Source organism: Colossoma macropomum, unplaced genomic scaffold (assembly GCF_904425465.1).
Source record: "Colossoma macropomum unplaced genomic scaffold, Colossoma_macropomum, whole genome shotgun sequence".
In the NCBI taxonomy this organism is placed as follows: domain Eukaryota; kingdom Metazoa; phylum Chordata; class Actinopteri; order Characiformes; family Serrasalmidae; genus Colossoma; species Colossoma macropomum.
In genome coordinates this window covers 2,446,030-2,473,551 of record NW_023494805.1, presented here as the reverse complement: position 1 = coordinate 2,473,551, position 27,522 = coordinate 2,446,030, and the positions used below count along the sequence as shown (strand labels likewise).

The 27,522-nt window shown below is 40.4% G+C and overlaps 1 protein-coding gene across 4 annotated transcripts; it reads left to right on the top strand.

The window, feature by feature from the left end:
- The first annotated feature begins 287 nt into the window (after nt 1-287).
- Nucleotides 288-27,519, top strand: LOC118826357 (zinc finger protein 239-like). Of its 4 annotated transcripts, none has more exons than XM_036597310.1 (4): nt 288-394; nt 2,357-2,437; nt 20,666-20,751; nt 24,724-27,519. In XM_036597310.1, the coding sequence occupies exon 4, from the start codon at nt 24,804-24,806 to the stop codon at nt 25,683-25,685; it is 882 nt and encodes a 293-aa protein (XP_036453203.1). In that variant the 5' UTR covers nt 288-394; nt 2,357-2,437; nt 20,666-20,751; nt 24,724-24,803; the 3' UTR covers nt 25,686-27,519. The 4 variants fall into 4 exon arrangements, 3 of the variants coding, with proteins under 3 accessions (XP_036453203.1, XP_036453205.1, XP_036453204.1); XM_036597312.1 differs by lacking the exons at nt 20,666-20,751; nt 24,724-27,519 and adding exons at nt 6,550-6,621; nt 11,596-13,739; XR_005008739.1 differs by lacking the exons at nt 20,666-20,751; nt 24,724-27,519 and adding an exon at nt 17,228-17,435.
- The last annotated feature ends 3 nt before the right edge of the window (nt 27,520-27,522 follow it).

The following is a 27,522-nucleotide window of genomic DNA, read 5'->3' as shown; positions in this document are numbered from 1 at the left end:
CACACTTTTGTACAGGACAAATATTGGAGCCAATCACAATCCAATTGAAAGAAGGCGTCATAGAGTTTCTGTCACCGCAAGATGGCGCTCCCTTCAGTCTGCGAGGAGATGGCGACCCCAGAGCCATGAGTACAGGGACACCCGTCATGCTCAATCGAGTATGGGATGAATTTGACTATGGCGTTGATGTTGTCCGCACAGCTGGAGGAGGTTCATACTGAGCACTTGTAAAATTACCTACCTGTCTATCTTCTTTGTGATCACTGGTTCCAATAGCCTCTGGAGTCCAGCAGGCGGCGCTAATTCTATAACTGAGCTTCTGTGACTGCACAAAGCGGAGAAGAAGATCTGACCACAGCGTTGTTGAAGGTGGACAGGAGCTGCACTGTCACAGGTGAGCGCTTCTGTCGCTTTTTAATGTTTTTGATGTTTATTTTGTGCAGAATGCTGAATGTGCATGTCTGAACAGCAGTTAAAGGTGTGAGCTAATCGGAAACAGTCCAAGCCGGGCTGTGAGGCTGAGGTCAGCCTCTTGTTCGGATTTGCTCGTTCCACCTTAAACGGTGCCGCAGTTAGAGGCGCCAGAATGTAAATGCTGGTCCATTTAAGGTGGAACGGGAGCTGGCGAATAGTAACGGTGGCTCTGTGTCCGATTGGTAATCTGGTCTAATCTGTTGCAGGTTTAACGCGCTGTGTGGTTTTGGAACACATTTTTGCCAAACGAAAATCTAAAGTCTTGTTATTTTGTGGGTTAAACGCACACTTTTCCCATTTATATAACCAAAGCCACTACTTTGTCATTTAGCAGCTGTATATCTGAGACATTGTTTTGATGGAAACAGGGATGTATGACCGCAGGACCATCTGACCATCTGAGTTAGTACATCAAATCCGTGTAAACAGAACCGACATGGGAATGTAAACACAGGGGAGTGAACGGGGTGGGAAACTTTCACAGCCAGTTAAAGTGTGTGACCATCATGTTCAACACTTTTGGGATTATTAAACAATGGATTAGCACAGTATGTATAATATTGAGTTGTTAATCTTAGTTTACAGTCAGCCAAGTTACCTCAGCCTATGTATATGTCGTTTTTCAGTTTTTTGACATAATTTGAAAATACCCATTACCATTTACATTGTATGTACATTTTATGATAAATGGACCCAAAGAAATGACCCAGAATGACTCGGGGGGGAGAGAGTCTGGTTCCACTGGTAAAGTAGGTTTTCTCCTTCTCCTGTAAAGTTACCATTTTGGAGATACAAGGTTTTCTTCCGACAGCAGTGATGTGTATGTGTGGCACTACAGGTCCTGTTTTGTCTGTTACAACTTATTTAATCTCAGAAAAGTGATATCAGGATGCAGGACACATCACATCCCCATTGTCAGAAAGAATGACTTTGTGACTCAGGAAATCATTGAAAATCTGTTAAAAGTCATCGGGCTAAGTGACCCCAAATTTGCAGACAGTAAATCGTGAGTGATATTGGCAATTTAGATTTTCATACTTTAATTAAATACACTTTTGTGGCCAAGTCAAAAATGGCAGTAGACTACAACCCCCAATATCACTGAACATTGCTATTATTATTTTTTTCTCAAAGATTGAGATTCAATTCACAAGGTTTCACTGTGTTTGCTTCCTTGTCCATGTCATTGGAAGGTAAAGGAGACCCCCAAAGCCTAGTTTTTTTTTTGCTCAAATCCGTGATGTGAACGAACCGGCATCCTGAAATGACCCGCATGCGCACATCTTACTCAGTAACGTCACGTGAATCACATGCATCATCAGCACAAACTAACGAGCAGAACGAGCTTCGCTGAGAAGATAATTAACTCTGATCAGCTCTCAGCTTCATTATTAGAGTGAGACAAAGGAGAAAAAGGTGAGATGAGCTGCTTTTCCACCGTTTACAGGCTTTAACTTCTGTTCGGCGCTGCTGCCATGGTAACGCTGAATGATGGCGCACGCGCAGCGGAAAAAAAAGCACATGAATTCCGATCTGAGTGTCACATTAAGGTCACATGGCCACGAATCGGATATGTATCCGATCTAGGACCACATTTGAAAGTGGCTCAGGTCAGATTTGAAAAGATCAGATTTGTGTCCACACAGCCCTGAAAACATCAGATCTAGTCACATTAGGGCAAAAAATCGGATTTGTGACACTTCAGCCTGGTAATGTGAACGTAGCCTATGTGCTCCGCCAGGGTCTGGCCATAACATTACACTATTACCAATGTATTTGCTATACAGTTTTTAAAAAAAATCTGGACATGAATCAGAGTTGTATCATCCTTTCTTATAACTAAGTATATTCTTTAAATTGACAGTATTTCTTTTCTTTACAGGTTACATCAACCCTGCGCCCCCTCTCAGGATCGTAGTGGATCCATCCAGCCCCTACAAGGTGATTCCTGTGGACACGACTGGTGAGTGTACACACAGTTTTCAGTTTACTGTATATATTTTTAAAAAGCAATGTTCTTGGAGCTTCTGTGTTTTAAAAGCAGTCTAGAATAGTTTTGAATGTTCTGTATGGTGTTGTCTTGAGTATTTGAATATTTTTATAAGACTAAGAAAAGCTCCATGTGTATTTGACTTTCATGATTGAATCAGAGCAATTTCTGTATTCTTATCGTTATTATTCTTTTTTATGATTATTGTTTGTTTAGCTTTTTTCTTTGATTGCTGCTATATAGTATTTTAAATAACCTGTTAGTAATGTAGATATACTACAAAGTAGTGGAAAAACATCACTAATAAATAGTCACAACAAGTAGCACCAGGCTGATTTTTAACCACAAAGTCTTGATAAGACATGTTGTCGGTGAATGGGGGGGTAACCGTGCTTCAGGTTCTTTGAGTTTTTAAGCTGCTCAAAACCACTTTATACCCCAATTCATGCTAAAGTCAGCAGTGTCTGTCCTATTGCCAGTTTTTTTTCTTATCGCTGTAAAATCTTAGAGATATTTCCTTCTGCTTCAGACAGGTAGCTCCAGCAGGTAACCAGCATGATATTGATCTTACTTGAAAATAAATGGAGTGGAATACATTTTAGCCAGTAATACAGAGCATTAGGAAAAGCATTTGGACTGAATCAGGTGACTAAAACCTGGTTTTACCTGGAAGATATTATCTCCTCAAATTAGAGCTCTAATGCAAACAGTTAGTAACAGAGTCTTGACAGCCTGACGCCCGACTACTCAACATGGCTTTGACAGGGAACAGACATGAAAAAGAGGGCTAACCATAAGTTGCTGTTTTTGCGTGACGAGTAGGCAGATTATCTTTCCCCTTCCTCTCGACCGACCCTGAAATACTCTTGAGCAGAGGTTCCCAACATTTCCAAACCCGCGGCCCACACAGTTGAACTAATGAGATCAGTCAAAGTGCAAACAAATGTAATACAATAATGAAATGAAATAATAGCCAGTCAGTTTGGCTTGATTTTGTAATTCAACAGAACACAAGAAACACTAAAACATACCCAAACATTTTCTTACTTACCTAATGAGTTAGCTGATGTGATCTTCTTGAAGAACAGTGTGTTTAGGAACCACAAAGTGCTGGATGACATGCTGAAGAAATAAAAGTTTGAGCGGAGTCTGGCTCAGTTCAGTAGGATTAGATGCTGATGGCGTATTTTGTTTGGCTTCTTTATTTAAAAGAAGTTACTGAGCGTGCAGTACAGGGCGGCAGTTGATCACTTTCTGTTCTAATACATGATGAGGGGCGACAGTAAATAATTCAGTCACGTGTATGACAGGTAATATTCTGCACACCAGACATGTTTTTTCGATTGGTGAAAATGAGACATTATTTTGCTTGATATTTGCAAACTTTCACCAGTTCAACTGGTTCACTTCACTTTTCACCAGTTCACTTTCAACTGGGTTCATTTGTCCGTTTTTTTTACGGATGGTTTTACCATCTCCTAAAGCAACTCAAGCAGGATTCAAACTGAGTTACAAATATCCAAGCTGTATCAGAAGCTCACAAAGTTCCGGCTTCTGAACGAGGTGGTGAAACTTTTTACAAAAAGGGAAAATGCTCACTTTGTCATTGTTTGCCCATTTTGCAAGGAACAAAGGAGATCTTTGTCACCTGAAGACATTCTGCCTGTTTGTTCTTGTTACAATGTGAGAAGGCACCACTCGTACCAGCGCAACACGCATTAACACACCACCATGTCAGTGTCACTGCAGTGCTGAGAATGACCCACAACCCAAATAATACCTGCTCTGTGGGGGGTCCTGACCACTGAAGAACAGGCTAACAAAGTATGCAAAGAAACAGATGGACTAGAGTCTATAGTTGTAGAACTGATAAAATGGACAATGAGTGTCGATACAAGGAGGTAGTTTTAATGTTTTGGCTAATTAGTGTATGTTAGCATTCTTTTCTACATCTGTATCAAAAGGTATCTCATCATGATGCAAAAGTGGCAATACGTATCAAGTAGGCAGCTTAATTATGAAATTTCAAAAAACAAACTGACAGCCCTTATAAGCTGTCTGGAAGTTGCATCTTTTTTTCAGTTTCAGTCTCGATCTCCTGTCTGCCCACAGAAAACAACTAGTAGCCGAGTTAAATAAATTGAAGTGTCAGCGATCAGTTGTAATGGTTAGATGACACCTGCCTAAACACCGTAAATGGCTGGATCACTTCTTATTGCTTCCGGAAGGGGTTCCATCACAATTCTGAACTGAAAATATTACTAAAACCGAGAAAGTAAGTCTTAATTGCTCAGGTAGAGTGAAATATCCCTTAACTGTGTAGAATCACTTTGTACTACTGGTATTTGTAATTAGAGTGGAAATAAAGTGGAGTATTTTACTTTGCAATAACAAACACCAAACAGTCTCAAACAGCTCCCGCATGATCATGAGAAAGTTGCTCTACAGCAGGGGTGTCCAATCTTATCCACAAAGAGCCGGTGTGACTGCAGGTTTTCACTCCAAACATGCTGAAGCAAACCTGATTCTACTTGTTTAATCAGTCGGTCTTAGTCTTCAAAGATTTCATCAGGTGACCTGCTTTGTTGGCGTGAAAACCTGCAGCCACACCAGCCCTCTGTGGATAAGACTTTTTTTAACACTGTTTTGTTATAATTTACCTTTTGTCACCTGCAGAAATGCCAAGTCCCAGAGCTGTGTATCCCACGTTTCGTCCATGCTCAGTCTCTGTAGATGAGTTTGGTGCATCAAGGAATGCTCATGCTTTTTTCGGTGTGTTAAAGCCGGGATTCCCTAGCCTAGTCCATTTTTGTGGTTTCCCTACTCCACACACCTGACCAAGCCAACGAGGCATGAGTTAATTAGACAGAGTTTAATTGAGTGAGCTTATTACAACAAAGCACAAAAATGTTTTTTAAAAAATTGGGGGTTTGTCTGTTCATCTGGGTTCATCTGTGGTACATAATATCTTTATAAGATTCAGAGAGCCAATATTGGCTCGTTGTGATCTTCAGGCCTTGAGGTGGCACTGTATTAGAAACAGACACGATTCTGTAGTGGAAATCACTTTATTGGCTCAGGAACACTTGCAAAAACCACTGCCTGTGGACACAGTTTAAGAGTGCATCCACAAATGTAAGTTAAAATTTCACCATGCAAAGAGAACACACCATATAAATAGGATCCAGAAACGCTGCCGACTTCTCTGAGCTCATTTAAGACGGACTGAGGTGTAGTTGATAAGTGCCCTGTGGTCTGACAAATCAATATTTTTAATTATTTTTGGAAATCATGGACACTGCGTCCTCTGGGCTAGAGAGCAAAGGGACCATTTGGCTTGTTATCAGCACACAGTTAAAAGGCCAGCATCCATGATGGTCTGGGGGTGCATTATTGCACATAGCATGAATGACCTGCACATCAGTGAAGGCACCATTAATGCTGAATGATATTTACAGGTTTTGGAGCAAGATATGCTGCCTTTCAGGCAACACCTTTTTCAGAGAAGGCCTTGCTTATAGTGTGTGTGTGTGTGTGTGTGTGTGTGTGTGTGTGTGTGTGTGTGTATATGGCATGGTGTGCCAGCTTTTGGAAATGGACTTGGATATAGAACCTTATAAAACACATTTTTCACCAATCTAAAGAACCATTTCACCATGCAAAAACACAATTAAGCACGAAATGGTTCTATATAAAATTCATGGTTCTAAATAGAGCAGTTCCTTTTATTAAAGAACTCTTGAAGAACCATCTTTTTAAGAGTTTTTGTGTGCTGCATACCTGTACATCTCAAGAAGTCAAAGTTATTCTGATACTCTGGGCAGCGTAGCGTCTCATACAGAGGTAAACATGGTGGGCAGTAAATGGATTTGTTTAGGTGGTTCTGTGATACCCATGGCCGTGCCCCTGAGAAGGCCAACACATTATCAGATTGGCACTTTTTCTACATTTAATCTTAGGAATGGAGATTGACAAAAAGCCTTTTGAAACTACAGAGATCCGGACATCAATGTCCTATAGCTAGTTACGGCCATGCTCTCCTGGTGTGCAATGGACTTATTCAATCTTGATGGTGCCTTCTTCAGCCCAGATGGCAAACACTTTTGGAATCCGTTTCTGGAGGAAGTCGACGGGTGATCTCCCCTCACACTTTTCAGGTAGGCTAATAATTTTGATGTTTTTCTGTCTGCCTCTGTTTTCCAAGTTGTCAAATTTTTCTTGGAGTTCAAGCATGGCTTTGCAGCCATCACTTCTGTACCACTTCCTGATCTTCGATTGAGCTTATCCAAGCCTCAGTTTCTCAAACTTTTTTTTAGAGAAATTAGCTACCTGCAGCTAATTGAGGCTGTCGACTGAGTTGACTGCTTGATTGAGTTTTTTCTCTAGTATAGTAACAGTTTTGTCTGATACTTCTTGAATTGTCTGTGGGACTAGTAGTGTTTGTGGCCATCTTGCCCTTTTCCTTGTTTATATGTAGTTGAGCAGAGTGATTTGGTATTTCTACATTTGTACATATACATGTATTCTTGCTCTTAGATGCTCTTATCCAAAACGACTTTCAAAAGTGCTTTGTTGTCCTCTCAGAGAATGCAAAACTACCCTTGAGTTCAGACACTGCCAGAAACAAAAGCCAGTGCCAATACCGAGAAAGAAAGATGTAGAATGTAGTGTGAGGGCAGTACAGTGCATTTCAGTAAGTGCTTAGATAAGTGCTTCACAAAGAGATGAGTCTTCAGTTTACATTTGAAGACCGCAAGGGAGTCTGCTGTTGGGACAGCCAGAGGAAGTTCGTTCCACCACCTGGGTGCCAGGACAGAGAAGAGTCTTGATGCTTATCTTCCATGCATCTTGGCAGGTCAAGCCAAGCTGTACTTGAAGCTCGAAGGGCTCAAAGTACAAACTGAATTTTGACCACTGCAGTCAGTTGGGAAGGGGCTGGTCCATTTCTGGCTTTGCAGGCAAGTATTAAGGAGGCTTAGGAAGACTGAAGACAAGCCATGCTGCTGCATTCTGTATCAGTTACAAGGGCCTAATGGCCACGTAGGAAGACCGGCCTAGCGTGTTGTAGTAGTCAAGCTTTGAGATGATGAGACTGAACAAGGATCAGGGTGGTTTCCCTAGAGAGAAGGAGTTGAATCTTCCAGAAGTTGCAGAGGAGAAGCCTGCATGACTGATTCAGGTTAACAGTATGAGCTGAGAACAATAACTGGTTATCCAGAATCACACCAAGACTTCTTGCATCTTCAGATGGAACGACCATGGAGTTCTCAAATGGTATGGCAAGATCATGGTGATTACCTGTAGTTCCAGGGATCAAAAGCAGCTCAGTCTTGCTAAGACTGAGCTTCAGGTGGTGATCATTCTATCTGGCCAGACATGCCGAGATGCAACTGGAAATCAGAATCAGTATCAGTATCAGAAGGTAGAAATGGTTAGCTGGATGTCATCAGCATGGCAGTAGTAAGAGAAGCTATTAGTGAATATTACATCACCAAGAGAATAAGTGCAGAGTAAAAAGAGAAGAGGACCCAGCACTGAGCCTTGAGTGGCACCAGTAGAAAGTCTGCATGAAGCAAATATAGATCCTCTCTCCATGTTACCTGATAAGAGTGCCCCACCAGATAGGACTCAAACAACCTTCATGCAAAGCATGTGATTCCAAGGTTGTTGAGGACAGACAGCTGGATCTTGTGGTTGACTGTATCGAAGGCTGCAGAGAGGTTGTGAAGGATAAGAACTGATGACAGTTTGACTCAGAAGCTTCACACAGCAGGATCAGCCATTGTTGGTTTGAAGCCAGATTGGCTGGAGTCACGGACCTGGTCCTGAGTGTGAGAGACAACTGATTGTAGACTGCAAATTCAAGAATTTTTGAGAGTGGAAAAAAGGAGTGATACTGGTCAGTAGCTGCTGACATCATAGTTGTCAAGTGTGAGCTTCAAGATGGGAGCCAGCCTGGCAGTCTTGGATGCTGATTGAACATAAACTGCTCCTTGTCATCAAATTATTATAAGAGTGATAAAGGACAGCAGGTTCATGGAGATTGGCTGGAGCTGTGCGGAGAGGATGGGATCCAGTGGGCAGGTGCTTGGATTGCTTGATTTGAGTAGCTGTGCGATGTCGTCTGTGGAAAGAGAAGAAAGAACAGGGTAGGGAATGAAGAGGACAAGGCCTAATGGAGGAAATGGAGACAGATGAAAAAATGGGATTCTATTTACTTTCTCAAAGAAGGAGTCAAAATCCTCTGAGGTAAGAGAGGAGGGTGGTGGAGGAGAAGGAGGCTTGAAGAAAAAAGAGAAAATGCTGAATAGCTTGTGTGATCAGATGCTGATGCTTTCAGTTTCCCTCTGTAGAGAGATGACTGTGCAGCAGATACTTCAGTTAATAGCTTGGAAAGGAGAAATTGGTAAAAGTGAAGGGATTTCCACCACCTTCTCTCAGCCTTTCTTAGTTCTCTTTGGTTGCTCAGGACACCTGTCAGCTAGTGGGCTGATGGGGAGGAGCTTACTGGCCTGGAGGAGAGAGGACACAGAAGGGTCATTGGAGATGAGTGAAGAACGGGACGTAGCTGTATTCAGGGAGAGAGAAGAAAATGAGTCAGGTAGGGTAGTTAGGATAGTTGAAGCAAGAGATGAGAGAAGGATGGGGTGCAGGTTGTGCTGAGTGAAGAAAGAACATGAAGGGGTGACTTGGACAGAAAAAGTGTGAAAGGACATAATGATCTGAGCAGAAATGAGAGTTACGGCGATATCCAGTGCTGGCAAAGGTCTGCTGAAGATCAAATCCAGAACACTGCATGATATGTGTTGGGAGACTGGTTGAGGGTGAGGTTAAAGGATTATAACAGTGGTGTCCGATGGAAGGTTGAAGTCACCAAGGAGAATGAGCGGGGTTCAAGTGATGGGGAAGAGATTCCAAAAGAATGTCTAACTCATCTATAAAGTTGCCTAGAGGACAAAGAGGGCGATAAATGAAAGGCAGTAACAGGATGCTACTTAAAAGAGGAAATTGAACAATGAGAAAATGGGAGTGGAATGATTTCTGTTAGGTTTGGGTGCAGCGTTGTGAGAAATGGCCCTGCATGTCATCAAGAAGCCTCTCTGAAATGTTCTCAAAAAACCTTCAAGCAGATTGGGTTAGGGAAATTATGAAATGCAGTGAGGAATGGAGATTTAAGGATGGCAACTAGCTTGTGCATGTGCACGTCCCCCTTATAGTAACAGTGTATGTTTGGTAGGGGATTGAGATGTTACAGTAAAAGCATGCGTGAATGGTAATGCTCATATTCGTAAATATACATTTCCTTTCATTTTCACCAGTTTTTTGCGTGATTTTAATTTTTTGCATAATACCATGATACTAGGGATGTTATTGATTTAACTGTTAACTCCTGACACACACACACACGTTTGACCAGTGCTTTTTGGTTAAAAGGTTTAACTTAAGTTTTATTTCTGATAAACACTTGATATTTGACTAGTTTGGCTTTTCATTTAACTTGAGGACTGTTTTTTGATTGTACGTATAGGGCAACAATAGCGTAACTTGCTCCAGTAACCCAACTCTGTTGTGAAGTGATGCACTCCGGGTTTTCTGGAGTCAAATTCAACTCTAGACTTCTGCTGCTGGCACTGACTCTTTGACTCCACTTAATTTCAACTGATGGTGCCAGAGCTGTTGATAGTTTACACAGTTTAGAGTAGCTGATCACAGTGATGTCATGCTTTTTTTTGACTTATTGATTCATTTGAGTCACTGGCGAAGTGTCAAACCCTGACATGTTGGAGTCGATGAATTGACTCTTGGAATCTACGCCACACAATTTTCTACATTTTCTAGCTATACTATTGTCCTTCACATGTTTATTGTGCCAAATATTGTAAACTGGGTTCTTTACAGGCCATTGAGACATTCGTTCTGGTTTGAAGCCCTACAAATAACCCACACTACAGAAATCTGAAGAGTGTCAAGGCAAAGACCGTGTTAATAGTCAAGAAATTATATAGCCGACAATAGTGGTGATCAAAATTGTTTATTATCTGTATATATATGCTGCAGCTTATAGATTAATTGGATTAGAACAGTGAAATATAGTTGTGCATATGTCAGAAAGTAAATGCAGTGCTGTACAAATAACTTGGTACAGTAAGGTCATGCGGATACTACACAACTTTCAGTCTCAATCACTGTACTGCTTACACTAGACAACATTTAATGCTTGCAACCAGTTTGTCAACATGGCAGTATGCACACTATACAAATGATCGCAGAAGAGGCTCACTCACTACGCTGGCTTTTACCTGGAGAGATCTGTAACAAAGCGCAACTAACAGTAAAATCCCACTGCCTTGCAAAAATAGTTGCGCAAATTGTCAATCACGTGTCAAACTGGAGAATAAGAACCTTGCCGCAGATCTCAAATTATATGTTCATATATTCAACGTATGTATCGTGTAATGTACAAAATGTAAGTGATTAAATATTTGTTTTGGCCTATTTCACATTTTATTCTTTCCAGTCATCATAATTTTAACACTGTAAAGTTTGGTTAGTTGGGGGGAGCAGTGCACTCACTGCTCCACCTCAAAACCCGCCTATGAGCACAGCCAACTGTCAGTACAGTTATATGTAAATATGAAACTGTATCGAAATTTAAATTTCTCCATCTCATAAATGAGAGACCTTTGAAAATTTCATGAAAATCATTGTCCGTGATAACTAGGCATATGGGCACATCCTGTAAATGAGCACAAATTCAGGTGCACATTCATATAAAGATACATGAATCAAATCAAGTATTGAATTTTACTTATTCTTACATCCCTTACTTATAACATATGCTATATGAAAACCTGTTACTTTTGAGAGGTTTATTTTTGGCTGGTGCTCCGACGCAGATTCAGGGATGCAATCTTTTTAACAGTGAATTTCATCACATGTTTGTCTGTAAAGCTGCTTTGTACTCACAGCCAAAAAAAGTGTGTTTGTTCACTCTTTATTCTCATGATTGCCTAAACTGAGCAGTACAGAGATCTCCCACAAAAGTAACTGAGAAGCACTGAACTCACTGTTTGTATGTTTGTTTGTGTTTGCATTTCACATTGAGTTTTGTTTTTCTTTTTTTCCTTCAGAAATACATGAAATCCTGGTGCAAGTCGTCTTCTGCTCTACGTGTCCATTTTCCTATACAATTTACTTCTGCAAACACATCAGACGCCACAAATGGATTACACTACAGAGCTGAAGTCAGAAGAAATTAAATGTGAGAACATGGAATCCTTAATCAGCTCTGGTTCTCAGCCAACATCATCTAGTACATTTCAAATGCAGACAGATGAATGCAATGAGAGAATTCACCACTGCTCTGAATGTGGAAATCAGCAGTGTGATCTCCAGCGACACCAGCGCATTCACACAGGAGAGAAGCCGTATCACTGCTCAGAGTGTGGGAGAAGTTTCATTCTACAGCGTAATCTTCAAGCCCACCAGTGCATTCAGACAGGAGAGAAACTGTATCACTGCTCAGAATGTGGGAAGAGTTTTACTCGTCCAAGTAGACTTGAGAAACACCAGCGAATTCACGCCGGAGTGACACCACATTATTGCTCCAAGTGTGGAAAGAGTTTTAGAGACCCAAGTAATCTCAAAAAACACCAGCGCATTCACACAGGAGAAAAACCACATCACTGTTCAGAGTGTGGGAAGGGTTTTAGAGATACAAGTGCTCTGAAAAAACACCAGCGCGTTCACACAGGAGAGAAGCCATATCGGTGCTCAGATTGTGGGATGAGTTTTAGTCAACAGAGTAATCTCCAAACACACCAGCGCATTCACACTGGAGAGAAACCACATTACTGCCCAGAGTGTGGAAATAGCTACAGGCATGCTAGTTCTTTACAGAGACACAAATGCAGTAAAACAGAGGCGGAAGATTATGAAATTTTTGCATCAGTTTAATTATTATTTTTCATTATCTGATTATGTAGGTGAACATCAATAGTGTAAACTGTATCTTTGCTGGATGCAAATCTCCAGTTAAAGGCTTGGTGAACACTGGCTGTGTTTACATGCAAAGATTTTTGCCAATCCGATTGAATACATTCCGTTTACAGATTAAGATTTAGGTGTTTATGCTCACTCTACTCAACAATCTGATAGAAAATCTCTGTTTACATGCTCACTACAAGTAATCCGATCCAAAATGACGTGCACGCGTGGAGAACCACTTAGAGTAAATGTTACCATGACAGCGAACATCACGTGAGGTCCAGTCAGAGAGAGATGAGTTTTCTGGTGATGCTTGTTTTTTAATTACTTAAAAAAATATATACCTTGATTATGTCCTTATTAAAGAAGGCCAAGAGGAAGACGTCGTGTTCTGAGACACATAAGCTGGACGTCCGTCCCACCGCCGTCTTTTAAAGATCTGAGCATAAACTTTGTCTCCTCTGCAGACCAGTTTCTGCTCCCGCCATGTTGAACATTACGAACTTTCACTGTGACGTGACGAAAATGCGCACATTTCGCTATGCACACGTACTTACATGTTCTGATTGGAAATGTAATCGGATACAGGCATTTTCATGGCAATTATTCTTCTATTTAACAGATTATTTACAGGATTACTCACCTCGTTTAATTGGATAGAAATTGTATTCCGAATGGCCTCAATCGCACTAGACTATTCTGATTGAGGTGTTTACATGGACGTATTCTATTTCATTTGAGCAGTTAATCTAATTGCATGTAAGGGTGGCTACTGTCCTACAGTCTTAGAAGGAACTTCTGTAACCCACTTCTCAACACGTGTAGCAGACAAAATAGGGTATGGACAGCTAATTACTGTCCCATCAAACATCTAGAGCAGAGTATGTGAGTGGAGTGGAGTGGCAGACATTTACACTTCTCATTCAAAGCATTTCTTTAATCGCTCCACTCTGGGTTTTGTGATTTTTGCTCCTTGGTCACACGCAAACTAGTCTGATCTGTTTTTTGGGTTTGCCAGTGTTTGCAACTTGTGGTACATCTCTTGATTGTTGACCATCCTGCATCCTGCACAGTGTCACAGTTCACCTGTTTTGTGAGAAGCAAAGAACCTACTGATAGATATTCTGTCTGTCAAAATTAAATGCTCAGAATATTTCATGTTTTTGTGTCATTTATCCGTGTTGCGTTTGCAGTGTAAAGTCTTTAATGCTGGCTATAATATTATGGTCATAAATGCCACTTGAGGAGCTTGTCTGTCTACAGTGTCAATAAAATATAAATTGCAAGGTAAGCGGCATTTTCATGCTGTGGATTTAGTATACAAAATAGAAGGCATTGTTTGTTTTGGCAGCATGGTGGCGCAGTGGGTAGCGCTGTCGTCTCACAGCAAGAAGGTCCTGGGTTCGATTCCCCGACTGGGCGAACAGGGTCCTTTCTGTGTGGAGTTTGCATGCTCTCCCCGTGTCTGCGTAGGTTTCGTCTGTCTGCCTGCCCTGCTTTCCACCCAATGACTGCTGGGATAGGCTCCAGCTATCCCCGCGACCCAGAAGGATAAGTGGCTTAGAAGCTGTGTGTGATACAGAACATTGTGATCACATTATCACTGGTCTAACGAACATTCTGCTAAGGTTTAAAGCACACACTCCCAATAGTGAACTCTGTTTCAAAGTCCAAAATTGAGGTCAGATCATTCAACCGTTTCATAGAGCTTGCACTAGAGGTCCTCGATAACAGGAAACTGAACAGTGATAATGCACTGGGTGGCTTTCGTTGCCCACTGCAGGGCCTTCTGGTCAGAGATGGAGCAGCCGTCGTACCACACTGTGAGTTGGTCAGAATACTCTTGATGGCACAGCAGTAAAAGCTGATCAGGTTTAGGGAGGATATAAGAACTTTCTTCTATTGTGCTTTTTTGACCAGGATGGACCAAGAGAAGTCATCAGAGGTGTTTGGTATTTGAAGCTAAATGTGTTCTCCTGCCAGCCTTTACATTTCCTATGACCTGCAGTGAGGTCTGTGGTCTTCTTGATGTTGATAGGGATGCCCAACTATATCAGAATTATATTGGCCAATATTTGCTTAAAAAAAAAATCAGACAAATGTTTAGATTTAACCAATATTTCGGACCAGTGTTTGTTGGTGCATTTATTGTACTCTGTGAGAGCAGGTTGCCAGTGTTTCCCACGCAACACCCAAGTATTTTTCAGCCTATTCAGAAATTATTTGGTAACTTTTTCTTTTTGACTATATAATAACAGAACCAACTAAACTTTCAATTTTCTTTCTCCAAGTACAAAAAAAATATTCTTTTCTTTTCATGATTCACTTATTCCTTTGCCAGAGGACAAAACATGCTTTTTAAAAAGACCCTCTGTTAGGCTGTAGTGTGACTTTCTGGAGCAAAAAGTCTCAGAAAACATATTGAAATCATAATTCTTTAGTGTGAGCAGTGTTTAACAATGCTTTAATATGGGAAAGCCAAGTATTTGTATTTAAGGGCAAAACTGACATGAGAAACAGGTTGGAAAGGGATCATTTTGTGTCTGCACATGATTTTTTTGTACTGTAATGGTTCTTTAGGAAACCAAGGAAATTCAGAGGTGCAGATAAACCATGCCATATTTGTAAATAAATGTTAGGTGTTATTAATACTTGTAAATGACCCCCCCAGGCCCCTGGGTATGCCACAGCATCATAGTATATTTCAAATCTATGAAAAATACTGAATGTTTAGATAATTACAGTGTCTGCTTTTTATTCATTTTCCTTCACTGAAAATAATGATTTTACATTATTCAAGTGTGAATATCAATTCCACGCACTGAAATGTCACATCAACACAATTTGTGGTGATGTCAACGTGCACATTTGAATCATGTAAACTTTTAAGCATACACAAATAAGTCTTACAGCAAAATCTATATATTGTTCAGCATTAATGGAGCCTTCACAGATGTGCAAGTTACCCATGCCATATGCACTAATGCACCCTGATAGCATCACGGATGCTATGCACTGATAAGAAGCCAGATGGTCCCTCTCCTCTTTTCCCCCGAAAGACACAGTGTCCATAATTTCCAAAAAGAATTAAAAAATTTTATTTGTCGGACCACAGGACACTTTTCCCATCTTAAATGAGCTCAGGCCCTGAGAAGGTGGCGGCGTTTCTGGACCTGTTTAAATATGGTTTCTTTTTTGCATGGTAGTGTTTAACTTGTATTTGTGGAAGCAGTGATAAACTGTGTCCACATGCAGTGATTTCGGCTACATAATTGTGTCTGTTTTTAACGCAGTGCTGCCTGAGGGCCTGAAGATCATGGCCATCCAATATTGTTTTATTTATTTATTTATTTTTTGGTTTTGTTCTCTGCATGCAAATATTTCTCCAGATTCTATTAAGCTTTTAATGATATTATGTACTGTAGATAATGAACTCCCCTGTTTTATGTTGAAAACGTTACTTTTGAATTATTACACTCCCCATTTTAACCTCTTAATGACTCAGTATTTCTGAGATGTTTTTCTCAGGCCTAATTATGTTACCTGTTGCTAATTTACCTAATTAGTTGTGAATTTCATATTTTTTTTTTTTTTCTCATTACACAATTTACTATTTTTTGTTGCCCTATGCCAACTTTTTTGAAACGTTGGTGTCCAATTCAAAATGGGCATATGTTTTTCAAAAAACAATAAAATTTCTCAGTTTCAAAATGTGATGTTATCTTGTACTATTTACAATTAAATATCAGGTTTAAACAAGTGAACCTCTAGCTCAGAGGTCACTAATAGGTTTACCGCGATCCGAGTCCTGGACCTATAACTGACAAAATATGGAGATTTATTTAATTTCGACAGGCTGGTTCTATTTTAATCACCGTAACTTTTCTAGACTTTATGGTACCGCTTTAGCGGCCTGGGAGACTCGCAGACCAATCGCATGCAGTGTACATATCACACGTGATGCTACTCAGCCAATCAGATCTGTGCATTACGATGAGCACTGAGACTTGAGCGAGTGACGCACACACAGGGAAGGGATGAGGCGAGACACAGCAGTCAGAGAAGAAAGTGAGTCAGAGGGAAGTTATTTCACATGCTGTGCTCTAAAAGAGAAAACTGACAATAAATGTTGTTGAAATATGACTGAATTGTATTTTATTTGATTTGACATTCTGTTGTTGACTGTATGAGATGTTGATATACCTAATAGGCTACTTCAGTAAACAGTATATGGCACTGAGGCATAATGCAAGTTAGACATTATGATGTTCCGGACCTTTGCTTGAGGAAATTTTCCTTAACTAAGCTTATTCAATTTTAATTAAATACCTCTGCTTTAGATATCGAGAGGCAGGTTGTTATCGGAGTAATGTTCCAGCTTCTTGAGGGATCACTGGGAGACTTTGACTGACCAACAATCCCAGTTCTCATCCCTGCTATTGACTGAAGCTACTGTGCACTGTTATACACATTTTTGTGTATGTAGTATAAAAATGTTGCTACTTTTTGAGAGATCTTTTTGTATTTGGGGCTGGTACTCAGAAGATATTTTCAGCAGTGAATTGTTTGAAGGTTTGCGATAATTATGCTTTATGTTTTGTCTAAGACAGTTTTCCAAACTCACAGCCAAATTAAAAGTGGACACGCATTGTCTAAACTGTGTAGTGCAGGGATTCCTCAGAAAACATACTGAGAACCACTGAATTAGAATCACAGTTTTTGTTCGGTTCTTTGTATTTCACATTGAGTTTTGTTTTTCTTTTTTTTTTTCTCCAGAAATGACATTCTGGTGCAAGTCGTCTTCTGCTCTACGTGTCCATCTTCCTATACAGTTTACATTTACCCTCACAAACACATCAGATGCCACAAATGGAGTACGCTGCAGATCTGTCAGAAGAGATTAAATGTGAGAATACGGAATCTATAATCAGCTCTGGTTCTCAGTCAACATTTAGTACATCTCAAACGGAGACAAATGAAAGCAATGAGGGAATTCACCACTGCTCTGACTGTGGAAAGAGGTTTAATGAACAGCGTGATCTCCAACGACACCAGTGTATTCACACAGGAGAGAAACCGTTTCGCTGCTCAGATTGCGGGAGAAGTTTTATTCTACAGCGTAATCTACAGAAACACTGTTGTATTATTATAGAAATCGAACCCTTTTCCAGAGTAAGAAATAATCTCAAAAAACACCAGAACAGGGAGAAGCGGCTGTACTGCTGCTCTGAGTGTGGGAAGAGTTTTACTAAACACTGTAATCTCAAATCCCATTGGCGCGTTCATACAGGAGAGAAACCCTATCGGTGCTCAGAGTGTGGGAAGAGTTTTACTCGTCAAGGGAGTCTCCAAGCACATCAGCGGATTCATACAGGAGAGAAGCCGTATCAGTGTTCAGAGTGCGGGAAGAGTTTTAATCGTCAAAACAGACTTCAAACACACCAGCGCATTCACACAGGAGCGAAACCATGCTACTGCCCAGAGTGTGGGAAGAGCTTTAGAGATCCAAGTACTCTCAAAACACACCAGCGCATTCACACAGGAGAGAAGCCATATCGCTGCTCAGAGTGTGGGAAGAGTTTTAATCAACAGAGTAATCTCCAAATACACCAGCGCATTCACACAGGAGAGAAACCACATTACTGCTCAGAGTGTGGAAAGAGCTACAGACACTCTTGTTCATTACAGAGACACAAATGCATTAAGACAGAGGCAGAAACCTAAGATGTTTGTGTTTCAACTTAGTAAACAATTTCTGTTCATTTAGGCGAGTGATGTAAACTGTGATTTCTATGCCTAAATGAAAGTGATTGTGTGATTTAGCATGTATGTGATTGTAATAATTATACCTAAATGGCTGTACGTTTTAGTTCTGCATTTGTAGTTATGTGCGATTTCTGAATTTAGTATAAAACAGAGGCGCAGTACCTCCAAAGTGATGGTGGGGGTGAATTTGATGGATTTCAGCCTGTTAATCTCGTATCAAGTCAGGAATGACTGTGTAAAATATTTAATAGTTAGTCTACTTAGTGTGTTAATGAATAAACCACTTTGTTCCATTTTCCTGGGTTTGACCATTTTCTCCCTTCCCTTCGGGCCTGGCAGATCTGAGAGATAATGAAGCCAAATGTCTAGAAATGCTGTGTTTTATTCTTTTCAAAGAACAGTGACCCTGAGGTCACTGAGGCATCATCTTGGGGCATCACTGTGGGGCATCAGATCTGTACACAGATGGAGAAACATGGCTAAAGCCATTAGCAGAGCCTTAGACTTTTTCATTTAGAAAAATGAAAATAAAAAAGGGGGTTCTTCGAGGGTTCTTGAGTAAACATAGTTGTTCTTTATGAAACCATGAACACTCAAAGAGCCATTTGCAATGCTTAAACAGTTCTTTGCATGATGAAATGGTTATTCAGATTGATGGAGATGTGTTATATATGGTTCTATATAGAACTTTTTCGAAAAGGGTTCTTAACAATAGAAGAATCCTTTTGGTACCACATAGAACCCTTTTCCAAAAAATGTGTGTAAATACATAAAACAACAAAATATATAACACAATTTCCATCAGTCTGAAGAACGATTTCAGCATGCAAAGAATGATTTAGGCATGCAAATGTTTCTTTGAGTGTTCATGGTTCTTTGTAGAACCGTTGTCATGACTGAAGAACCCCTGAAGAACCATCTCTTTTTAAGAGTAACAGCTAGCAGAAAGCGGTTGAGAGTAAAGGTTGAAATGGAGATAAACCAGCTTTAACCAATATATATCTTTTGCAGTGTTATGAAATGTGTTAATGAAATATTTTTGTTCCCCATTTTTCTACTGTTTTGATGTTTCTAAATCATCAATTACTGTAATTATCAAACTTCACTGAATAAATCTGATGCATTTTGGAATCAAGGACTGACATTTGTCAATAAAGATATGACAGGGTTTTAGAGGGAATGCATAGTTCGGTAAACTAGCTAACATTAGATAGTTAAATAGTTTGTCTTTTTTTTGCAACTGTGAACGACAAACAACATTCTGTTTACTGAGGAGCAGCTCCTCCATTTGGTTTTTAGTTCATTTTAATTGGCCAATGCATACTTGCAACAAGATACAATGTTATAGCTGCATGTCTGTCTGATTTCAACTTTGTTTTCACTACACTACCCTAAATCCATTCACCAGTCGGAGTTAACACTGTTACCATGGAAATCTTAACTGAGTGGTTTGGCATTAGAAAGCCTGAAGTGTTCACTATCAGCTACCAGCATCCACCACAATTTCTCTATAAGATATGATGTGTGTTTTTTTTTAAGTATGAGGGGAAGTTTGTTCAAAGGGGTGAAAATCATTAATTCAGGCCATGAAACAGTCTGTAGTTTTTCTAGGGGCAGCTTGTCGACTCAGTCAGGGCCAAAATAGAAGACAACCGCAAACTGGACCACGTTTGCAAAAGTAAAACTAGCCCGAGTATACAACTGATTAAACAGGCCTTTACAAAAGCTAGTAAACGACTCTCACTTTATTCATGCACTCATCAGACAAACTAATGAACAAACTTGCTCTGTTTTTCCAGAACGTGACATCAGACGGGAGCTTTTTATGTAAATAATAATAAATAATGAGATATACTTGAACTAAATTTATAAATACTTATGGAGCTGTTATTGTATTGATATGTGTCTCGCCACAAGCTCATCTGTGATATATTGCTATATTGATGTTTGGAGCACACCCTACTTATGGCCTGGTGGTTCACTCTATCTTGGAAGATGATTGTTCTTGATATCTTACTCGCTCTCCAAACGTGCATGGGAGAGTGAGTTTGGCATGTAATGTCTGCACATGCCACCAGGATGTGTTTAGGTGACTAGTGCTTGTTGAGGTGATTTTAAAGCACATCATTTACTGTCCTTTATATTATATTATAATATACTGTCCTATATTACATTTTATTAGTACACTGTTTCAGATGACTTCGTTTACCCTGCAGCTAATCTGTTTTCTCACGCTGTACTTGCAGTATCTGCCAAATAGACTTTGCACACGGCAATAAGAATGGAAAAAAAAACTTGCACGTGTGCTCAGGGTCTGGCTTCTACCATTAATCCATTACCAAAGCATTTGCTATATAATGTTACGTTTTTCTGAATTTACCTACCATGTGTTCTTATTGGTAATTATGTTCTTGAACTTTTACTTAACAATACTTTTTTTATTTATAGGTTACATCAAGTCACCCTGCAGCACGCTTCTGGGATTGTTGTGGATCCGTCTGTCCTCCAGAAAGTGATTCCTGTAGACACTCCTGGTGAGTATGCACACTCTTAACAGTGTACCATACATATTTTTAAATATGTCTTTAGAGCTCCTGTGTCCTTATACAGGCTGTACAAATCACTTTATCCAGTCTTTGGGTGTGGTGCTCTGTGTTGGTGATGGGATGAGTCTCCCTTTTCTTTATCACAGATGAGTTTTGTGATGTCTGTCTTCCAGTGGCGTAAGATTAAATCTTTGTTTCCTTTTGATTTGGGTCTACTGCATACACAGGGATGTACAAGAAATTAAAATACAAAATATGTTCAAAAGATATAAAGCACCTAAAACTAATGTTCAAAGATATTGCCAGTATTTGCCAGTAACGTGTTAAAATGAAAACGTGTAACATACTACGAAAGTAATATTTAATGACTATGCTATCATACTGTGAAAATGTGAAACCATGAAGGTGGCCATGTCAGTTGGGGCACAGATTGTTGTTTCTCCAGCAATTAAGATTAAAGAAAACATATTATGATTATCTCTCTCGTGTGTTTTACACCGATAACATTAAAACCACCTTGTTTCTACACTCAGTGTCCATTTTATCAGCTCCACTTACTATATAGGAGCACTTTGTAGTTCTACAGTCACAGACTGTAGTCCATCTGTTTCTCTGCATACTTTGTTACCCTGTTCTTCAATGGTCAGGACCCCCCACAGGACCACCACCATAGACCACCACCATAGTATTTTTATTTTTACATAGATATTATTATTATTTATAATACTAAAAGGTATTAAGTGTATAAGTTACTTGTATACCTTATTACTATATTTTATAAGTATAAGGTATTATTATATCTTTATTAATGGTCTGATAGGGTTTAAAGTAGAGACACTCCCAATAATGAACCTTCTTTCAAAATCACTTAGATCTTTTCCTTTTGCTTGCTTTTGTCTTGAGCATGAAAGGGTGTTAATTGCTTAATTGTGTCATGCAGTTTATATGTACATTGTAGTGTGTAAGATGTGGGGTGTTAAAGTAAAGTAAAGCGGAGCACCAGTCAAAGACAGTGCAGCTGCCTTCCCACACTGTGATGCAGTCAGAATACCCTTGATGGCACAGTGGTAAAAGTTGACCAGGTTTTGAGGGAACAGATTAAGTCTCCTCTATTGCACTTTTTGGAACAGGTTGGAGGTATTGAGAGACTAAGAGAATATTCTTCAGCAAAGTTTACTGACTGTCTTGCACAACATCAAAACTGCCAGAAACCAAATACTTTTCTTATTTTACAGCTGACTGCTAGTAGGCACATGTGCACTAGAAAATGACTCCACGATCTCCCTTTCTTCTTATAAGAAAAGACAGAAAAAACAGGTTTTACATATGGGCACAACGATAAGGCCCCTGGGCAAACACCCATAAAACACACTGGATGGTCCAGGCTGGTCAGTGACCCACCACTTTCACTGGCTTTGTAAGCGATTATCTGTTGGCATCGTTTTGTGATGTTGCCTCCTACATTTTCACTTTCACTTTCAGTGTCAGCCTGCACTGGTTAAAAAGACATCATGGAAGATGTGGATATTGAGGGAATGACTGTCAGCATGCAGCTGGATACCGGAGCACCTGTGACCCTTGTGTCTGAGATGGTATATAAGGGAACTCTCACTTGCCTCTGGAAAATAACAAAACGCAGCTGTCTGCTTTTTCAGCTGAGAACATTCCCTTTCTAGGCCAACTCACAGTAACTTGACAACTGGTTAACTCACTTAAAGCTGAACTGGACAAGCAATTTTTTAATAGCCAGTGATGTAGTGGATGCGGATATACAGCGGCACAAAGCTGTGAGTTCAAACTGGGCATCATCTCAATCATCGAAATGGTCTGCACCTACAGTGGTTGTACAAAGGGAGATAAATCAAGTTGCATCTGTGGTGATTATAAGGTGACAGTGAACCAGAGTGCTGAGGACAAAACATACCCCATGCATAACATGGAGAATCTGTTTGCAACACTAACAGGTGGCGCCCTCTTTACGAAGCTGGATTAATCGCATACATACCAGCAGCTTGAGCTACAGAAAGATTCTGAAAAGTACTTGACTATTAATACTCATCATGGATTGTATGTATATTACTAGTTTTCTTATGGGGTGCCCACAGCTCCTGCTGTTTTCCCAGTGTCATGGATCAGATACTCCAGGGCCTTGAGAAGGTAACCTCCTTTCTGGATGACGTTCTGATGAATGCAAAAATGAGAGGAGAGAAGAAGCTAGAGAAGGTGCTGAGTCGGTTAGAGTGGTGTAGAGTGAGGGTGAAGAGAGCCAAATGCCAATTTATTCAAGATAAAGTAGTACCTTGGGCATCTGATAGAAAGAGAGAGGCTTCACCCTACTGGGACACAAGTTGCAGCCATTGTGAATGTGCCCAGGCCATCCAATGTTACTGAGCTATGCTCATTTTGGAACTGACTTGTTGCAGCGGTGGCATCGTATTACAGTACCACTTTCGAATTTAGCTCTTTTGAATGACCCATTTTTTCACAAATGTTTGCAAAAGTAGACTGCGTGGCTAGGTGGTTGATTTTATACACCTGTGGCAATGGGACTGAATGAAACACCTGAATTCAGTGATTAAGATGTGTGTCTCAATACTTTCGTCCATATAGTGTAGCTCAGAGCACCCGAAAGGATACAGTTATCTGCAAAGTCATGGAGTTTTCCTTGAGAGGGTGGCCAAATTACCTACAAGATGAAACTCTGTAGCTCTTTTTCAACCGACACTTGGAACCATCTGTAGAACAAGGATGTATTCTGTGGGGGCTCAGAGTCATTATACCTCCAACACAGCAGCAAAGACTTTTGAATGTCCTAAACCAAGGGCACCTGGGCATTTGTAGGATGGAGTTCTTAGCTATGTGGTGGCTAAATCTAGACAGTGACATTGAGAAAGCAGTACAGCACTGTAACTCTTGTCAAGCAGTAAGAAAACTGCCAGCACTGGCACCACTGCACTGCTGACCATGGCCAACTCGTGCATGGCAGAGAATACACATACATTTTGCTGAGAAAAATGGACAGTACTTCTTAGTACTGGTGGATAGCCATTCTAACTGGACATTATCCGTATGACCACTACCATGGCAGCCAAGACAGCAAAGCTGTTGTGGAAAATCTTTGCTGCTTATGGACTTCCAGAAGAGACTGTATCTGATAACAGACTACAGTTTATGTTCAGAAATTCAGAAAGTGTGGAAGTTCAGAAATTTTCTGCAAAATAATGATATTAATTAGACTTTCCTGCCTGCTTACCACCCTGCATCCAATGGTGCTGCCAAAAAGTCAGTGCAAACAGTGAAATCAGCATTGTTGAAGTAAGTTCTGAGTGAAGAAGGACAAAATACTATGATAACAGTGCAACACAGGCTGGCAAATGTCCTGTGAATGTACAGGAGTAGCCCACACAGTGTTACTGCCTGTGCATCAGCCAAACTTTTTCAAAAACGTCAACTGAGAACTAGATTCAGTCTTCTGAAACCATCAAACCTTAAAATATGCGCATCACTACATCTCTAGTGTGTATGCATCTGTCCTGTGTTCATGGTGCGCAAGTATTAACATATGAACACGTGTTCTGGCACACCTTATTTTTGCTGTATCGAGACACTATTAAACTGAATACTGAATTTTGTTATTAGACCCATACACTTTTAGATGCAGCTGTTTTAGAGTGTTACACAAATTTTCATGTATTTTACAAAAGAAGTTGCTGCTTTTGCTCAGATATAGATTCAGGGAGCCCACAGGGGACTGTATACGATATTGCGATACTTAGGCCTCATCTTGGTCTGTAAAACCACTTTCACTCAACTGAGAAAAACAGATCAGATTTTTCTACATGTTTATTTTCATTACTAACTACACTTTGTAATGCGGGGTACCTCACAAAAGGATACCACTGATTTAGTTTGTTTGTTTTGAATATTGTACTAAATATTATATTTCTTTTCTTTCTCCAGAAACATATGACATCCTGGTGCAAGTTGTCTTCTGCACACATCAGTACTTTTACCTCTGCAAACACATCAGATGCCAAAAAATGGAATATGCTTCAGAGCTAAAATCAGAAGAGATTAAATGTGAGAATATGGAATCCTTAATCAGCTCCGGTTCGCAGCCAACATCACCTGGTACATCTCAAACACAGACAAATGAAAACAATGAGAGAATTTACCACTGCTCTGAGTGTGGAAAGAGTTTTAAAGAACAGCGTGATCTCCAACGACACCAGTGCATTCACAGAGGAGAGAAACCGTATCACTGCTCAGACTGTGGGAGAAGTTTTATTCTACAGCATAACCTACAGAAACACCGGTGCATTATTATAGAAGTCCAGCCATATTCCAGAGGAAAAAATAATCTCAAAAATCATCAGAACAGAGAAAAGGAGTTGTACGACTGCTCTGAGTGTGAGAAGAGTTTTACTACACACAATAATCTCCAAGCCCACCAGCGCATTCACACAGGAGAGAAACCATATCGGTGTTCTGAATGTGGGAAAGGTTTTACTAGACAGAGTAGTGTCCAAATACACCGGCGCATTCACACAGGGGAGAAGCCCTATCACTGTTTGGAGTGTGGGAGGAGTTTTACTCGTCAAAATAATCTCCAAACACACCAGCGCATTCACACAGGTGTGAAACCGTATTACTGCTCAGAGTGTGGAAAGAGCTTTAGAGATCCAAGTACTCTCAAGAAACACCAGCGCATTCACACAGGAGAGAAGCCGTATCACTGCTCAGAGTGTGGGACGAATTTTAGTCAGCAGATTCATCTCCACCTACACCAGCGAATTCACACAGGAGAGAAACCACATTACTGCTCAGAGTGCGGGAAGAGCTACAGGCATTCAAGTTCTTTACAGAGACACAAATGCATTAAGACAGAGACAGAATCCCATGAAATTTGTGTGTCAATTTAATAAACAGTTTCATCTGTTTATTTAAGTTAATGTGAATGATGTAAACTGTTTTTTTATATTTATGTTTAAATGAAGGCAGTTGTTAATATTTACAGAAAAAGGGGGAAGAATCGTAGATGCAGGATGGTGTCCACTATCCTACAGTCTCAGGAATTTCTGTACCCTTCTACAGTAGTAATAGACAAAGTAAATAATGGCAGTGGTCACCAACCCTGGTCCTGGAAAGCTACCTTGCTGCGGAGTCTGGTTCCAAACACAATCTGCTATGTCTGCTCCAGCTAATTATCTTCAGAAGTCATGTAGTTAAATGTAGCTTGGAACTAAACTCTGTAGGAAGGTAGATATCCAGGAGGAGGGCTGGTGACCTCTGGGCTATGGATACTTCATGTCTTTCTGGCTCCAAATACACTACATGAACAAAAGCATTGGGACACATACACGTTACATCTACAGGAACTTTTATGACATCCCATCCTAAATCCGTAGGCATTAATATGGAGTAGCCCCCCCCCTTTGCAGCGCTAACATGTTCCACTCTTCTGGGATGCTTCCTACAAGATTTTGTAATCCGTGGGAATTTTTGCCCATTCACCCAGAAGAGCATTTGTGAGGGCCTGGCTTGCAATCTCCATTCTACTTCATGCCAAAGGTGTTTAATGGGGTTGAGTTAATGGGCTAGTCAAGTTCTCCCAAACCAAACTCACCCAGCCAGGCCTTTATGGACCTTGCTTTGTGCACTGGGGCTCAGTCATGCTGGAACAGAAATGGCTCTTCCCCAAACTGTTCCCACAACGTTGGAAGAGTACAATTGTCCAAAATGTCTTGGTCTGCTGAAGCATTAAGCATTAAGGGGCCTAAGCCAACCCCTGAAAAACACCCCCATAGCATTATCCCTCCTCCACCAAACTTAGCACAATGTAGTCAGGTAAGTAACATTTTCCCGGCATTCGCCAAACCCAGACTCATCCATCCTACTGCCTCTTTCCACATAATTAGTTTCCACTGCTCCAGAGTCCAGTGGCGACGCTTTACACCACTCCATCCGACGCTTGGCATTGTGCTTGGTGATGTAAGGCTTGCATGCCATGAAGCTCCCGGCGCACGGTTTTTGTGCTGATGTTGATGCCAGAGGAGGTTTAGAACTCTGCAGTCATTGAGAGTTCTTTTATGCACTATGCATTATGTGCCTCAGCACTCAGCGACCCTGCTTTGTAACTTTACGTGGTCTGACACTTCATGGCTGTGGTTCCTAAATGCTTCCACTTTTCAATGACACCACTCACAGTTGATCATGGAATATCTAGGAGGGAAGAAATTTCATGAACTGACTTGTTACAACAATGGCATCCTATTACAGTACTCTACAGTAGAGCTCTTTAGAACGACCCATTCTTTCACAAATGTTTGTAAAGGCAGATTGCATGGCTAGGTGCTTGATTTTATACACTTGTGACAGGACTGAATGAAACACCTGAACTCAATGAATAAGAGGTGTGTCCCAATACTTTTGTCCATATAGTGTATCTAAAAACATTGTTTTATTCTTTATAAAGCACGGTGATCCTGAGATCTCACCAAACATCTTGTGGCCTCACCGCAAGAGACATTGGTATCAGCAAAGTAGACCAAAAAAGTACATACTGTCTCAGTCTAATATGGTTATGATATCTATAGAGAATTTAGAATTTGTACTTGGAGGACAGTCCATAATACAGCCCTGTTCCAAATAAGCTGTGATTTTGCTATGCAAAATGTAAATACAAATGTAGTGATGTGCAAATCCTTTAAACCCTATATATGAAAATAGTACAAAGCTAACATATAAAATGTTGAAACT